We start from the raw sequence: 15,540 nt of genomic DNA, 5'->3' as shown, positions 1-15,540 counted from the left end.
GCCGTCGCGTCCCCCGCCTCCGAGCACACCAAATCCAAGAAAAAGAAGAGCAAATCCAAGGACGCCTCCACCGACCCCGCCGCCGCCGCCGCCGATACCACGTCGCTGGCGGACGCCGAGGCGAAGACTGATGGCTATATGATCAAGCCCCAGGCCCTGGTTCCGTCCCTCGACACCTCCACCTGGCCGCTCCTCCTCAAGAACTACGACCGCCTCAACGTCCGCACCGGCCACTACACCCCGCTCCCCTCCGGCCACTCGCCGCTCAAGCGCCCCCTCGCCGAGTACCTCCGCTACGGCGTCATCAACCTCGACAAGCCGTCCAACCCCTCCTCCCACGAGGTGGTGGCGTGGATCAAGCGCCTCCTCCGCGTCGAGAAGACCGGCCACAGCGGCACGCTCGATCCCAAGGTCACCGGCAACCTCATCGTCTGCGTCGACCGCGCCACACGCCTCGTCAAGTCGCAGCAGGGCGCAGGTAAGGAGTATGTGTGCATCGCCCGCTTCCACGCCGCCGTTCCAGACACGGCCCGCGTGGCCCGCGCGCTGGAGTCCCTTACCGGGGCTGTGTTCCAGCGGCCTCCGCTCATCTCGGCGGTCAAGCGCCAGCTCAGGGTGCGGACCATTTATGAGAGCAAGCTGCTGGAGCATGACGCCGAGCGCCACCTTGCCGTGTTCTGGATCTCCTGCGAGGCCGGAACCTATGTCCGGACGCTCTGTGTGCACCTTGGGCTGCTCCTGGGTGTTGGTGCGCATATGCAGGAGCTTCGCCGTGTGCGGTCAGGTATTCTGGGAGAGCAGGACAACATGGTCACCATGCACGATGTGATGGATGCCATGTGGGCGCTTGACAACCACAAGGATGAGTCTTACATAAGGCGTGTGGTTATGCCGCTTGAGGTAATTCTTACTAGCTACAAGAGGCTTGTTGTGAAGGACTCTGCTGTTAATGCTATCTGCTATGGTGCCAAGCTTATGATTCCTGGGTTGCTCCGGTTTGAGAATGACATTGATGTTGGGGAAGAGGTTGTTCTCATGACTACCAAGGGGGAGGCGATTGCCATTGGTATCGCTGAGATGCCTACTGCTGTTATGGCAACTTGCGACCATGGTGCTGTAGCGAAGATCAAGAGGGTGGTGATGGACAGGGACACATACCCAAGGAAGTGGGGACTTGGTCCGGTGGCACTTAAGAAGAAGAAGATGATAGCCGATGGCCTCCTTGATAAGCATGGGAAGCCAACTGACAAGACCCCGGCTGAGTGGCTTCGAAATGTGGTGCTTCCTACTGGTGGCGATGCAATGATTGCTAGCATTGCAGCTGCTCCTGAGCCTGAGAAGGTAAAGGTCGAACAACAGGATGTGGTGCCAAGTCAGGAGGTCAAGGAGAAGAAAAAGAGGAAGACTGATGAGGATGATGTAACTGCTTCCACACCTGCAAAGAAGATGAAGGTTGAGGAGGTCACTGAGGCAGTGGAAGGGGAGAAGAGTGAGAAGAAGAAGAAGAAAAAGAAAGATAAGGGAGAACCAGGATCAGCTGTTTCAGAGGCAGTGAAGGAAGAGAAGAGCAGTCTGTCTGATGAGGAGAAGGGCGGCAGCGAGAAGAAAAAGAAGAAGAAGAAGAGCAAGGAAGGTGGTGAAGATGTCGCTCCAGAGAGTGTGGAGGTTGAGAAGAGTGAGAAGAAAAAGGAGAAGAAAAAGAAGAAAAAAGATGCAGAGGAGGCACAATAGGTAGAGATAGTAGTTTACATTGGCTTGTCATGTTATTTGGTTGCAGTTATGTGGGAGCTTGAACTACCTGTTTTATTTGCTTTGTACCCCTTGCAACCGTCTATGGTTTGGTAGGTAGGCCTGATGTACTATCTTTAGGTTACTGCCATTCAACCGAAATGCTATGGTAATTAGAGAGATTTCCCTTTAAATTTGGACAATCAGCCATGTATTGCAGTATCTGTTATCTGTTTTTGCAGTGAATTTTGTTCTCATCTCATCTTAGTAGTCCACCTGTACTGGAATTGCTGGCTTGCCGATCTCATCAATCTGCTGTTTTGATGATATTAAGCTGAAGTAGAGTTTACCAATCCTTATATTTCCATCATACTGATGTGAGAACTTGGTTTGCTATGCTGATCTATACATTCTTGCAACCACCCAGAAATCTGTGATCGTCCGTGCACCTGAGTCTGAAATTCTGTGCCATATTGTAGCATTAAATTTGCCAGTTTCACTTCTTTGATAGGACCAGAAGATATATGTTTGTTCCCGGCATGGTTATTCAAATATTGAATTTCCTGAGTAACATAAGTGGTATATGCATGGTGTGTAACAGGATAGTTCATCAGATTCTAGCAGGGTTGTTTGGTTGCATTTCTGGGGGAACCCCTTGCAACCATGTATTGCTTCGAAAGCCTAACCTACTATCTTTAGGTTGCTGCCATTCTACTGAACTTGATTTTCTACCTTGCTGATACACATTCACGCAGGAGTCCCAGGCCTGCATTTCTGTGTCTGTTATCTGTTAATGCATTTTTTTTTCTACTATTCTGAAATTTCTGTCTTTGTTGTGCCAATATTGATGAGAATCTGCCTCCTGTTTGCTGATATTGTGGAACCGAAACGGAACTTTACCGTGGAACGTTTCAACCAATCGGATGTGAGAACTTGGTTTCACATGTCTGAATACATGCTTATAATCACCCATAAGTCATTTTTTGGCTCCGATCTGCACCCAGAGTCTGAAAGTGTCACAGTGAATTTGCCAGTTTCAGTTTTTTGATATAGCAGCAGCATATGTTGTGATCCTCTTGGCATCGTCATTCCAATATTTGGTTTTGTTCATTAGATATGTATATGGTGCATAACAGCATATTGTCGGCGGATTCTCCCTTGCCATTAAACTGGAGAAATATGAAGTACTCCCTCAGAGTGTGAAAAAACGGCTTACAGCTAGTAGTTGTCTTCTCCAGAATCCAAATGGCCCAATCAAATATGGAAAGAAAAAGAAAAGGAAAAAAGAAAAATACATGCACGAATCTCCGGGTAAAATCAATGACATAGGATTTAGATGTGCTTTAGCAAAACCGTTTTTGTTTTCATATTTTTCTAACAAAAGCGAAAATGAATCTGAAAGTGAATATGGAACAGACACAAATACATAGCAAATATGGCGCATACACCCAGATGCAAGGAGTTCGTTGGAAGTGGAAATAAAACAAGAAGGTGTGATGGAGCGAAGACATGGAGGATGGTCGTAGGAGGTGTGAACTCGGAGGGGCGAGGATTACACAGTAAGGGAGGATAAAGGTTTTCGTTATAACTGGTTGGAATAAAAGCGTAATTGGGTTGAGCTAAAGTGGGTTATATAGACAGAATGTAAGCGAAAATTCCGCATGCGCAGATACAGTAGTTCTATTTTAGCATAAATTTTGCCGGAAAATGTTGTTTTGTTGTAGTTCCCCCAAGAAACATTCCTCTTTCCTTGCCTTTTTGTAAATTTATATTCCACTTTTCGTACACCCCCTCCCAAGGAGCTCGACCTTGATCATCCACACATGCTCCCATGCATGATAAACTCAACCTTGATCATGATCAATCATACAATGTGTCTTTGTGTTTTTACTGTTCATGGGGGTATGTTATCATGGTTGTCGTGATGATTCGACCTCTTCTCTCATACTTGATCCACACCGTAAATCAACGACCCAGGAACCCAACCCACCCCTCCTCTTGTCCCCATGAAAAGGGAACCGTGAGCCACGAAACACCAAATATGTTTCTCCAACTTTCCAAGTTTAAGTCAAAGGTGAACAATGTCTTTGACTTTGCTCATCTTTTGCTTGTTGCATAAAAATTTGTCATAACGAGATTAGAGAATATGCCCCCACCTCCCCGAATGCACATCCCACGTCCATCTCTCCATCCCTTGCTTCCGATCATGCCTTCGTGGGTATAACTTTGATTTATCTGACATCAATAGTCATGTTTGTCCGCTATGATACACTATCATAGAACGATACTACTGTGACTTCTCTCGTCACTAATTGTAGTGTTTCATCTTTTTTGTTCTTAGACCACAATGCTTGTGAGTTGGGGAAGTAAACATGAAGGATATGTGTTCACTGTGAGACTGGTCTTGCACTAGGGAAAATCAAAACACATAAAAAAATGTTTGCGACCAGCGAGAATTGTTTGCAGAGGTGACTAGTAAGTTGGTGGATACCAATCACATGCTAACCACTATGCAAAGAAACATCTGTGCCTACAATTGCCACATCTATTGATCGATCTAGAAATGATATATTGATTTATGGTATGCATTATGGCATCCTCAACGTGTCTTGCACAGAACTGTGATTGACGAACCCCAAGAATGTATACATACAAAAATAAAACAATCACAATAATTTGCAAAGTCAAAGTAATTGGTTTCATAATTTTAAGATTATGTTGCGGTCTCGTGGATGGCTGTGTTGCTCTAGGTTGACTTTGAATACATAGACACACATGTTAGGTTGAAAATAATAATGAAAAATAGTACAACTTTGGCATCGTCTGAAGGGCAAGCTTGCAAATTCCGAACTTGGGAGGTACATTAATGCAATAGTTCCAGTGAACTGAGGAATTCCTCTGCATTCTGCGACGACCCCCAGCCCAAAATTGGGGCGAGAGAAACCCAGCAAATCCAGTCCCCGTCGATCCGAATCCCCCGATATTCCGGGATCGGAACCCTAGCCCATCCCGAATCCCATCTCCGGCCCAATGCTTCCCGCCGGCGACGGCTCGTCCGCCGCCGTCGCCGCCCTCTCTTTCACCGATGCGGACGGCGACGACTACTCCGAGGACGGGGACTTCACCGGCGTCCCGTTCCTCGAACCGCCCGATCCGAGCCTCCCCGACCCCACCTCCTCCTCCGCCACCGCCCTGCTCCCCGCGGGTGGAAGCGGCGGCCAAGCCTCGTCGGGCGGCGAGCGGCGGCCACTCTTCCAGCGCCTCTGGACGGAGGAGGACGAGATCGTGATCCTCCGCGGGTTCGCGGAGTTCACCGCCGCCCGCGGCACGGCGTTCGCGTCGCACCAGTACGACACGGACCCCTTCTACGAGGATATGCGCCGCCGCCTCCAGCTCGACTTCTCCAAGAGCCAGCTCGTCGAGAAGCTCCGCCGCCTGAAGCGCAAGTACCGCAACTGCGTCTCCCGCCTCCGCGGGTCCGGCGCTGCCTTCTCCTTCCGCTCCCCGCACGAGCAGGCCATTTTCGAGATCGCGCGCAACATCTGGCGCCCCACGAATAAGCACGGCCGGGATCCCTCGGCCGACTCCGACGACGAAGAGGCTGTGGTTGCCGCTGCGGCGGTGGCTGCCACATCTGTCCCTGCGAACACCAGCCCCAATGGGGAAGTCAAGTCCCCCTCAGGGCGGCAGCGCCGCCGTAGACGCTCGGTGGAATCAGCTCCAACTGCCCCTGCTGCTGTCCCTGCCACCATTTTGGTGCAGCCCCCTCAGCCAGTGCAGGTGCAGATGCCTGTGTCAGTCCCTGTCAAGATGGATGACTCGCTACCAGCACTGCCCCAGGCTCCAATGCCTGTGACAGTGACCATGGAGGGTTCCGAGCCACTCAAGTTTCCGGTCATGTCACCGCAGTCAGGAGTTGTTGATGTCGAGAAGAATTTTCTGACGCCTATGTTTAAGGAGATGATTCACGCAGTGATAAATATGGGATCCAGTCCGTTTGGTATGAAACTTCCTGAGCCGCCACACGGCTTGCCCATGGAAGGGGAGAAATGGAGAAATCAGCGAATCCTGGAGCTGGAAGTGTACTTGAAGCGGATCGAACTGCTGCAGGACCAGGTGAAGGCGACGCTTGAGGAGCTCAAGTCCTCCACACCTAGGACTTGAGGTTTTTTAAGTTAGGAACTGATACGGTGTCTCTCATTATAGAATTCTTGCTACAATTCTGAGGGTAGATGTTTAGTTTTTTTTTCTCAACATTTTCTCGTGCATAAAAGACTATTGTTAACAGGGTTGGGACTTGGAAACTAGTTTATTCATGGTTCTAATTGTTCATGTGATATTTAGCCGCAACGTATTTCTTTACGATGTAGGTGTTGTCCTCTGTTTTGAAGTGTGATGCTTTGAGCGGACCGGAAGGTCTCCTGATGGAAAGCTTGAGCACTTCCGGTTAATATATTAGGATCACAGATTGTGGTCATTCAGTATGTTATCATTGTCATCAATTTATATGAAAAGAGGTTAGATATGTTCAGTACTGGTTGTCAATATAGTCAAAGGTCATGGAATTATGGCATAGGAAACCAGTGGTTAATCTGTGGAGCAGCCGAGCAGCATGGTTGTTTAACTTGTGTTGATCGTGATTCATGACCCTGTTTATTTTCCATGAAGACTGAGAATTACGAGTGCCGATTTTCAGAGGCCGAGCCACAGGTAGGCCGGTATCATGGGCGTCCGTTTGGGCCTTGGGATGTGCATCCCGTCTGTGGGTGGCAGGCCTATGCAGTGAAATACAGGCCGCGATACGGCTAGGGAGTGTGTAGGCGTATTGTGTGCGGCCATGACTTATCGTTTGAAACAGCACAGGCGACAGAATCTTGCCCTGGTCACCCCCACCCACGACGATACCGACGACGAAACCAGAGGCACGCAGCGGGTCGGCTCCTCCACCCCCATCCCCATCTGGCGAACGGTGGCGCGTGTGTTGCTCCAGCGAGATGCCCACCAATGGCCTCAAGCTCAACGGGTATGTTTGCTCCCCCTCTGGCCAACCCTCACTTGAACTAGTTGTCTGTTCACCGCCGCGGATTTTGGGGATTTCTTACCAAGTTGGCTCAGCTTCGATTCATGCAGGATGTGTGCTGCGCCCGGCCCGTGGAGCAGTTCCGTCTTCCCAGTCGAGTCACAGGATTCGATGAGTGTCCCGAACGTCGTGTTTGGCGCCGGCGGCAGTGCACAGGCAGGCGTGGAGGCGGCGGCGGGCGAGGTGTGCTCTGAAGCCACCAGTGGCTGGAGACGCAGGTCAGTGTGCTGATGCTCTGCCACAGTTCTTCTTTGGAGTGCCGTGCGAAGTTAGATCTGAATCATGTTTAGGTTGCTAGGGGACAGAAGAGTTGATTCGGATTTCTGCAGCTATTCATAGTATGTTATGCTTGTATTTGTTCTATTTTCGGTGGTGTTCTAGCTGCACATGCCGTGGATCATTTTCGGAAACATATGCTTCTGGGTAGGAAAATATAGAGTTGTTTTGGAGATTGTTGGAAGTGTAGCGACAGTGATGTTAACACTAATCTAGTAGCTATTGGATTCATAATGTGGTAATTGGATTTTTGCATGACTGGAGGTTTGAAATTTACAGAGATGTATGTAGATTGCATGGATGTCGAATCAGCATCTTTGTTTTGTAAAATTTGTACTCACAGGCTAGATCTGATTCGCGCAGGGGTGTTGCCGGGCTGGCGGGGTGGATTGGTTCCGTTCTACCAGTGGACTCCCAGGATTCGATGAGTGCCCCCATTGTCGAGATGGACGCGGTCGGCAAAGCACAGCCATAAGAAACTGTGCTGAACATCCTTCTCTCCTTCTGATTTTGCAGCTCTTTTAGCAAGTTTGCATATTTAGAAAGGTTGAGCTTTGTCTAGTTAGCATTGAAGTTGATCTGAAGCTGGGTGTTTGGCACATATTTCACTGCAATTTTAGTTTCAGTGCAATTTGGGACAAATTTGTTTGGATGAGTAGTATGTTTGTTGGATTTTCCCGTGGCAAAGGCAGCTTTATGGTGTAAAATGGGTAGTCAGAGTAGATAGCTTTTTTTACTTGGGCCAATGGAACATTTGTAGCTTGCACTTTGGGGGTTAGTGATGTTGGGTTTAGAATTGCCGTATTTACTTGATGAGTTTTGCTACAGTGGGAGCTACATGATTTTTTTGATTGGTACGTGATAAATTTGGAGTAAAACTTTAGCGGATGGTTGAGTGGGACAATTTGGAGTAAAACTTTTGAGGATTGTTTAGAGGCAAGCTGGTTGTGTTTAGGTTGTTGGTTACTTTTTAGAGGCAATGGAACAATGCAGTTTGCAGTTTGGGGTGTTAATGATGTTGGATCCAGTAACTCCGCCTATGTCTTCTAGGCATAGCCGGTCCCAAGCCCGGGTAAAGGAGGAGGGTTGTGATAGGCTTGGCGAGCCAACGTAAAAACTAGCCGCCAGTCCCATAGGTATGAAACCGATTTGAGCGAGAGTAGTACTAGGATGGGTGACCTCCTGGGAAGTCCTTGTGAAAGAGTTTCATATCTAAGGGTTGTGATAGGCTTGGCGAGCCAACGTAAAAACTAGCCAGTCTTTTGGGTATGAAACCCATTTGGGCGAGAGTAGTACTAGGATGGGTGACCTCCTGGGAAGTCCTCGTGAAAGGGTTTCATATCTAGCCTACCCCAACTTGTTTGGGATCAAAGGCTTCGTAAGAATGATGTTGGATCCAGTATAACCATAGTTGTTTGATGAGTTTTGATCCAGTGCAAGTCAAAGGATTGTTTTGATTGGGAGATGATTGGTTTGGAGTAAAACCTTGATGATGGTTGTTTGGGACAAAAGTGTTCATCAATGTTCTTGGGGTGATTTCACACAGGAGGATCCGTTTGAGGATTTTCTAGAGGCAAGCTGGCTGTGCTTAGGTTGTCAGTCAAGCAGCTTGAAAGCATGCCCACTGTCTATACAAATTCACCAATGTAGCTACTGTATCTTGCAGGAAACTCTGTTATCACACAACAACCTGATGTTCTGCGAGCTAATGCGAATGCAAGGGAACCATTCAGCGGCGGCAAGTTACTCGCTTGAGGCAATCAAACGGTAGTTCGTTGTTCTGTAAAACAGTTTGCCCTGTGTGGTATAGGCAATTGGAAATGCCATGTAACTGTTTTTCATCCAGTTTTAAGAACCTCAGCAAGATATTCAGTTTGGACCGAGTGCAGCGTTAATTCAGTGCAAATGCACTTTAATTCATGCAGCTCCCACCAATACATTTTATCTTGACTAGTGCAATCACTAGGATAGAGCAACACAATGCTGATGAAAATTCAGTGAGGAAATTTCAGTCTACATGCACAAACACTTGTACACCAATGCTGCAATGAACTAAAATGTTCTTCAGATAGCACCATCTTTGGCTGTCAGGGAGATGATGTGCAGGAACAGGTGGAGCTTTTAGCTGGCTACCTTGCCGTTCTGGCACCTCACAGAACACCTCGCCGGCCGATAAAAAAAGAACTTTGACGTCATCTGAGAGCGTAGTAAATTCTCAGAGGTGACAGCCTGATAGGACGGGGGAAAGTGAACCAGGATGCGCGGCGAAAAGCTGTTGCACCAGCGGGCGTCTCGCGTAAGACTGCATTCTCTAACACAAAGCGACCATTTAGGCATGAACGTGCCGCTCCAGTGTGATTAATCAGGACTAAACTGTTTGTTTTGTCGCATAAACCATTCGCACTAAACATGTCCCTAAGCTGTTTCGTGTAGAGCAGATAGAACTCAAGTGCGAAGTCAGTCCTACTGACTTTTAGAGACAAAAAAAATTGTGGCAGTACTTCATTTGCCAATACTCACAGACACTCGTATTAGCATGAAATAAATAAACTTGATTAGCGGGAGGTGAGCTAACGGTGAACAAACTTGCGTCTTCGCTGGGCGAAAATGCTCCACGTCCACACTTGACTCCGTTGGCCAATAATCCTCCACGGCATGCATGCACAAGGACGCGTACGAGGTCTTCAACCCGGACATCCCTTCAACCCATGACACTGTGCGTACATGTCAGACGCGGATGAGCAGCCTAGCTGCCTTTTGCATGTGAGTGGGACCAGCCAGGTTGCCGTCATTGGCATTTTTCGGAGAATTACTACCTTTGTAAAGAAATATAAGTGCGTTTAGATCACTACTTTAATGATATAAACACTCTTATATTTTCAGAGGGAGTACTTAATATTCTTGAACCAGATATTTTGAGAATTACTTCTCTGCCGCGCCATTGCATTATGTTATTTTCCTTTTCCTTTTCCCTATTGGAATAAGGTCAGCGTATATGAACAGAGTTATTGTTAATGCTCAATACCATGCATTGTCATTATAGAGATCAACGTTCCTTGTGTGCATCAGGTTACATAAATTTACCCATCATTTATGTGTTAAATTCAGTGTGACATACAGTGTAATGCTAGAGGGTGAAACACTGAAATACGTACACTTCTTTCTTTGTCTATTTGTGAATATGTATTGCTTCAATCAAGGTGCACAACTATCAGCATTTTGATTATCTGTTCTACCTTCCAATCACAAAAGTGATGATCGCCTCTTCTACTCCCAATCACAAAATTTCCAAACATGTTCAAAGTTTGAACAACCATAACAAAGTCTGCAAAAACCATGGGAAAACACAACACTCAAGTCCGAGGATAAAGGTAAGTGGTGGTCCTGAAAGACAAAGGTGTCTCTCTTCTACACAGATAGAACTACCTTGGAAGTAAGTACTGGGCCTTGTTGCTCGGTAGTACTGCAATATATAGAGTAGTTTGAAATGTACAACGTGGAGAAATGCCAAGGTCACGACTCAGAAGTACCGGAGTGAAAAAGCTCGGAGATACCGCTTATAATGTGATAAGATATAAAAGTAAACCGAAAGGATTTCAGAAGTGTCGTGTGACAAGTTAAGCTCGGAAGTGCCAGAATTAATGGAGAATGTCTCAAAGGAATTTGGCTTGACTACTCGAAACAAAAAGTGTGTGGGGTTTCCAATTTGTGGGAAACTGGGTTGCTCTCCAAGGTTTGATAGAACACTCAAGTGGCTCAGTAGTGTCGGAGGGAAAACTTCGGTGCTACCGGGGATGTGAAAAACATGTGTGGTGTCAAGAGTGGATTCTTTTGGGAACTTTGGCTTGTGATCTTTCATATAGGCGCGGACCAAATTACCTCTGTTTGTGTCACTCTTAATAGTGTGGTTGTCTTGAACTCAATGTGAATATTTGATTCGACCAAAGCCTAGAAATTACATCCTACAAGCTTGACATAGACACCACCTTCCAAAGTTGGAGGTAGGGGTCACAATTGATGTTCCACTCAATGCATGATGACTAAGTTTCCCCGAATGAACTTATAAATAGATTAGTCCTGTTGGTGCAATATCTTGCCCCCTTGTGTTTTGGAGCTTGTTGTCAGAAATAGCATGAGACTTATTTGTTTGCCAGTGCACACAGGAGAAGTAGTCCCTAGGCGTACTGAGAAGAATGCTATATCCTACCATGAAGTTTGAAGAACTTCAGTGAGGAACATATGCGTTGCAGAGAAGAAAGAGATACATTTTTAGAAGAAAGTGTACCGAGAAGATTGTGTGAAAGAAATGACCCCTTAAAATTATTGCTGGCACGAAGCGATTTTTGTTCGATGTGTCCGAAGAAGAATGACTGCAGTCGAGAAGGTCGAAGATGAAGCAAAGATATAATATTCATTTTCATTGGTATTCTTCTCTTATTTGAGTCATAGTGCCTCCATACTATTAAGAGGGGTATATGTTCTCGATGCTTAGGTATGTTGTGATGCTTAGCCGAAACCTATGCAAGACTGAGAGAAATCCCTTTGTGCTCCGAAAGATTACTTGTCAGCCAGAGACGATGTTCTTCTGGGTTGCAAGAGATCTCTTTCAGACCGATGAGTTGGCATTACTTGTTCCTCAAGCAATGTTGCCGTTGTGCTCAAAATCTGATAGTTGAAAACGTGTTGGTTGGCCATTGGTTGGGCTTCGTGTCATAAATGGTCATTTCCCATCAGGGAAGGCTGCGGCTATAAATAGCCACCCCGCACCAACATTGTGAGTTGGATGCTCCGCTTGAGATTATGGGAAGATTGATTGAGCATCCCTCTTGAGAGATTTGAGTTTAAGATCCACTGAGAGAAAACCAAGAGCCGAAACTAAGATAGTGGTTGAGCATCACAATAGATTTGAGTTAAAAGTTCTTATGCCTATGACTCTTGAGAACTGCACACACTCTCTAGACGGATAGGTGATGGCCTGATTGTTGAGGAGTAAGACTTCACCAAGCAAAGTTCTCAGCAGCCAAGAGTAATTGTGATTCACGAAAAATTATGTCGAAGATTTGGAGATCACTGATACGTCTCCATTATATCTATAATTTTTGATTGTTTCATGCCAATATTCTACAACTTTCACATACTTTTTGCAACATTTTATATGATTTATTAGACTAACCTATTGATCCAGTGCCCAGTGCTAGTTCCTATTTTTTGCATGTTTTTTGTTTCGCAAAATATCCATATCAAACCAAGTCCAAATGCAATAAAATTTTATGGATAATTATTTTGGAATATATGTGATTTTTGGGACTTGGAATCAACACAAACGGGGGCCCACATCCCCCACAAGACACCGGGGCGACCCAAGGGGCCAAGCGTGCGGTGGTGGATTGTGCTCACCTCGTACGTCGGTTGGAGCTCTACTTCGGGTGCAAGGAAGATTATATCCGAAACAAAATCGTGTTAAAATCTCAGCGCAATCGGAGTTACGGATCTCCAGGAATATAAGAAATGGTTTTCGTCCAGATCTGGGGAACGCGAAACAGAAGAGAAAAGAGAGAGAGATCCAATCTCAGAGGGGCTCCCGCCCCTCTGCTGCCATGGCAACAATGGACCAGAGGGGGAAGTCTCCTCCCATCTAGGGGGGAGGCCAAGGAAGAAGAAGAAAGAGGGGGGCTCTCTCCCCCTCTCTTCTGGTGGCGTCGGAGTGCCGTCGGGGCAAGGATCGTGACGGCGATCAACATCAACACTCTTGCTACCGTCAAGCGGTGTCTGATCAACACCAGAGCTACGTGTGTTCGATCTTGCGCCTTGGTGGTCGAGCGGTGTCTGATCCGCTGCGGCTATGTCGGAAGACGAGAAGAAGAAGAAGGCGGCGGCGGAGGCGGCTGCGGGGCAGTCACCATCGGCCGGAGCGCCCCTCGCGCGCCTCATGGGCGGCGGCAGCGGGGAGATCTGCATCATCGAGCGGGTGGTGCAGAGCGAGACCTCACCATCGTCCATGATGCTCATGCGGACAAAATACATGGAATGGGCGCTCGTCATGCAGGTCAAGCTGCAGGTCATCCGTGTCTGGTCCGCGATGACCGAGGATGCCGCTGACGAGGGCGACGACCGGCGCGCGCTACAGATCATCCTTACCGGTGTTCCGCCGGAGATGCTACGTGTGCTGGCTGCGAAGGACACGACGAAGACGGCGTGGGAGACCATCAAGACGATGCGGATGGGCAGCGAGCGCGCCTGTGAAGCCAAGGCGCAGGTTCGCCGGCGGGAGTTCGAGGATCTCCGTTTCAAAGATGGGGAGTCCGTCGAGGATTTCGGGTTGCGGCTCTCTGGCCCCGTCGCCGATCTGGAGCTATATGGCGACCCCGTCACCGAGTACAAGGCCGTCTAGAAGTTCCTCCAAGTGGTGCCGCGGAGGTACCGCCCGATGGCCATGGCGATTGAGTCCTTAATCGATCTGAAAACCATGTCCATCGAAGATCTTGTCGGGCGTTTCTCTGCATGCGAGGACCACTACGACCTCGACGACGGTGCGCAACCCACCGGACGCCTTCTGCTCACTCACGAGGAGTGGCTGGCCCGTGAGAAGCTGGGCAGCGGCGACGGCTCATCATCTGGTGGCGGCGGCGCCAGCAAGAACAAGCAGCCGGCCAAGACCAAGTCTCCCGGCGGAGGCAAACCTGCGGCCGGCAACGGCGGCGTTGGTGGGTCCGGTGGGTCATGCGGAAAGAAGAAATGAAAGTGTCACTTCTGTGGGAAGCCTGGTCATTGGAAGAAGGAGTGTTGGTCGTACCTTGACAAGCAGGGACAACAAGGGAAGCAGGAGCAAGCAAATCTTGTGCATGCTGGGGATGAGCATGATCAGGGGCTTCTCATGGCCGTGGTCACCACCACTGCAGCGTCAGAGACAGTGGCGCCGCAGGCAGTGTTTCTCAACAAAGAGAAGCTGATACCCGTTCCTTCACCGGACGGGGTGTGGTACTTTGACATCGGCGCCAGCAGCCACATGACAGGCGCAAGGTGTTGCTTCTCCATGCTGGATGAATCTGTGCGCGGGACAGTCAAGTTTGGAGATGGGTCACATGTGGCAATCTGTGGGAGAGGTTCAGTGGTTTTCAAGACACAAGGGGGCGAGCAGCGCGCTCTGTCAGAAGTGTACTACATCCCGAACCTGAGAAGTAATATAATCTCACTTGGACAGCTCGACGAAGGGGGGTGTCAGGTTGATATTCAGAGTGGTGTCATGACCATACATGATCCGTCTCGACGCCTGCTGGCCCGTGTCCGTCGCAATAGCAGCCGACTGTACACCGGGGTGCTGACCATTGACACACCGGCGTGCCTGCTGACAAAGGTTGAGGATGAGACTTGGAAATGGCATGCAAGGATGGGGCATTTGCATTTCAGAGCACTACACGCCATGTCTGCAAAAGGAATGGTCAGAGGCATGCCGGAGATAGCTCACATCGAGCAGTACTGTGATGGGTGTGCACTTGGAAAGCAACATCGTGCCCTATTTCCGCATGCAACTTCTTATTGAGCAGAGCAGGCACTAGAACTTGTGCACACAGATTTGTGCGGACCCATCACGCCACCAACTCCAAGAGGCAACAAATACTTCATTCTGGTTGTTGACGATTACAGTCGTTATATGTGGATTGAAATGCTCAAGTCCAAGGACGAGGCATACAGTGAGTTCAGAAAGATCAAGGTCATGGCAGAGTCTGAAGGTAGATGCAAACTTCGAGCTTTCAGATCCGATTGTGGTGGGGAATTCAACTCAACTGAATTCAGACAATATTGCAGCGAACAAGGAATGAAGAACTACACCACAACACCATATTCTCCTCAACAAAACGGCATGGTAGAGAGGCGAAATCAGTCTGTGGTAGAGATGGCCAGATGTTTGATGAAAAGCATGGCTATACCTGCATATTTTTGGGGAGAGGCAGTAAAAACTGCAGTGTACCTTCTGAACAGAGCTCCCACCCGCAGCCTTGAGGGTGTCACACCGTATGAAGCATGGCACAGCCGGAAGCCTGCAGTTCAACACCTGCGTACCTTCGGGTGCACTGCACACGTCAAGCTGCTTGGGCCAGGCATCACCAAGCTCTCCGACTGGTCCAAACCTATGATCTTTGTTGGATATGAAGAGGGTGCCAAATGCTATCACGTCTATGACCCTGAAAGCAAGAGAGTTCAGGTGACCCGGGATGTGATCTTTGAGGAAGGGCAGCCTTGGAGCTGGAACGCGGCGACCGCGCCCACGACACCGACCGCGCCGACCATGTTCTCTGTGGTGTACACGATGGATCCAGGGGTCAAGGAGCTGGACAATGGAGTCGCTCATTACGTCTCGCCCGCCTCGGCGGCGTCCCCAACATCATCACCCGGGACACCGCAGGCGGAGACGGAGACGGCGATGCCGGGAACTCCAGTGCTGCACACGCCCACAA

General features: G+C 48.5%; 3 protein-coding genes across 4 annotated transcripts; all 3 read left to right on the top strand.

The window, feature by feature from the left end:
- The first annotated feature begins 6 nt into the window (after positions 1–6).
- Positions 7–1,990, top strand: LOC119362833 (H/ACA ribonucleoprotein complex subunit 4-like). Its single transcript, XM_037628098.1, has one exon. The coding sequence runs from the start codon at positions 139–141 to the stop codon at positions 1,729–1,731; it is 1,593 nt and encodes a 530-aa protein (XP_037483995.1). The 5' UTR covers positions 7–138; the 3' UTR covers positions 1,732–1,990.
- A 2,512-nt stretch (positions 1,991–4,502) lies between these two features.
- Positions 4,503–6,060, top strand: LOC119362830 (probable transcription factor At5g28040). Its single transcript, XM_037628095.1, has one exon. The coding sequence runs from the start codon at positions 4,759–4,761 to the stop codon at positions 5,890–5,892; it is 1,134 nt and encodes a 377-aa protein (XP_037483992.1). The 5' UTR covers positions 4,503–4,758; the 3' UTR covers positions 5,893–6,060.
- Positions 6,061–6,280: 220 nt separating this feature from the next.
- LOC119362831 lies at positions 6,281–8,092 on the top strand. Of its 2 annotated transcripts, none has more exons than XM_037628097.1 (3): positions 6,281–6,751; positions 6,859–7,026; positions 7,448–8,092. In XM_037628097.1, exons 1-3 carry the CDS (start codon positions 6,723–6,725, stop codon positions 7,557–7,559), a joined length of 309 nt encoding a protein of 102 aa, XP_037483994.1. In that variant the 5' UTR covers positions 6,281–6,722; the 3' UTR covers positions 7,560–8,092. The 2 variants fall into 2 exon arrangements, with proteins under 2 accessions (XP_037483994.1, XP_037483993.1); XM_037628096.1 differs by having other exon boundaries at positions 6,844–7,026.
- The last annotated feature ends 7,448 nt before the right edge of the window (positions 8,093–15,540 follow it).

The sequence above is a fragment of the Triticum dicoccoides genome, chromosome 2B, assembly GCF_002162155.2.
Source record: "Triticum dicoccoides isolate Atlit2015 ecotype Zavitan chromosome 2B, WEW_v2.0, whole genome shotgun sequence".
NCBI lineage: Eukaryota > Viridiplantae > Streptophyta > Magnoliopsida > Poales > Poaceae > Triticum > Triticum dicoccoides.
This window is presented reverse-complemented; position numbering and strand designations above follow the sequence as displayed.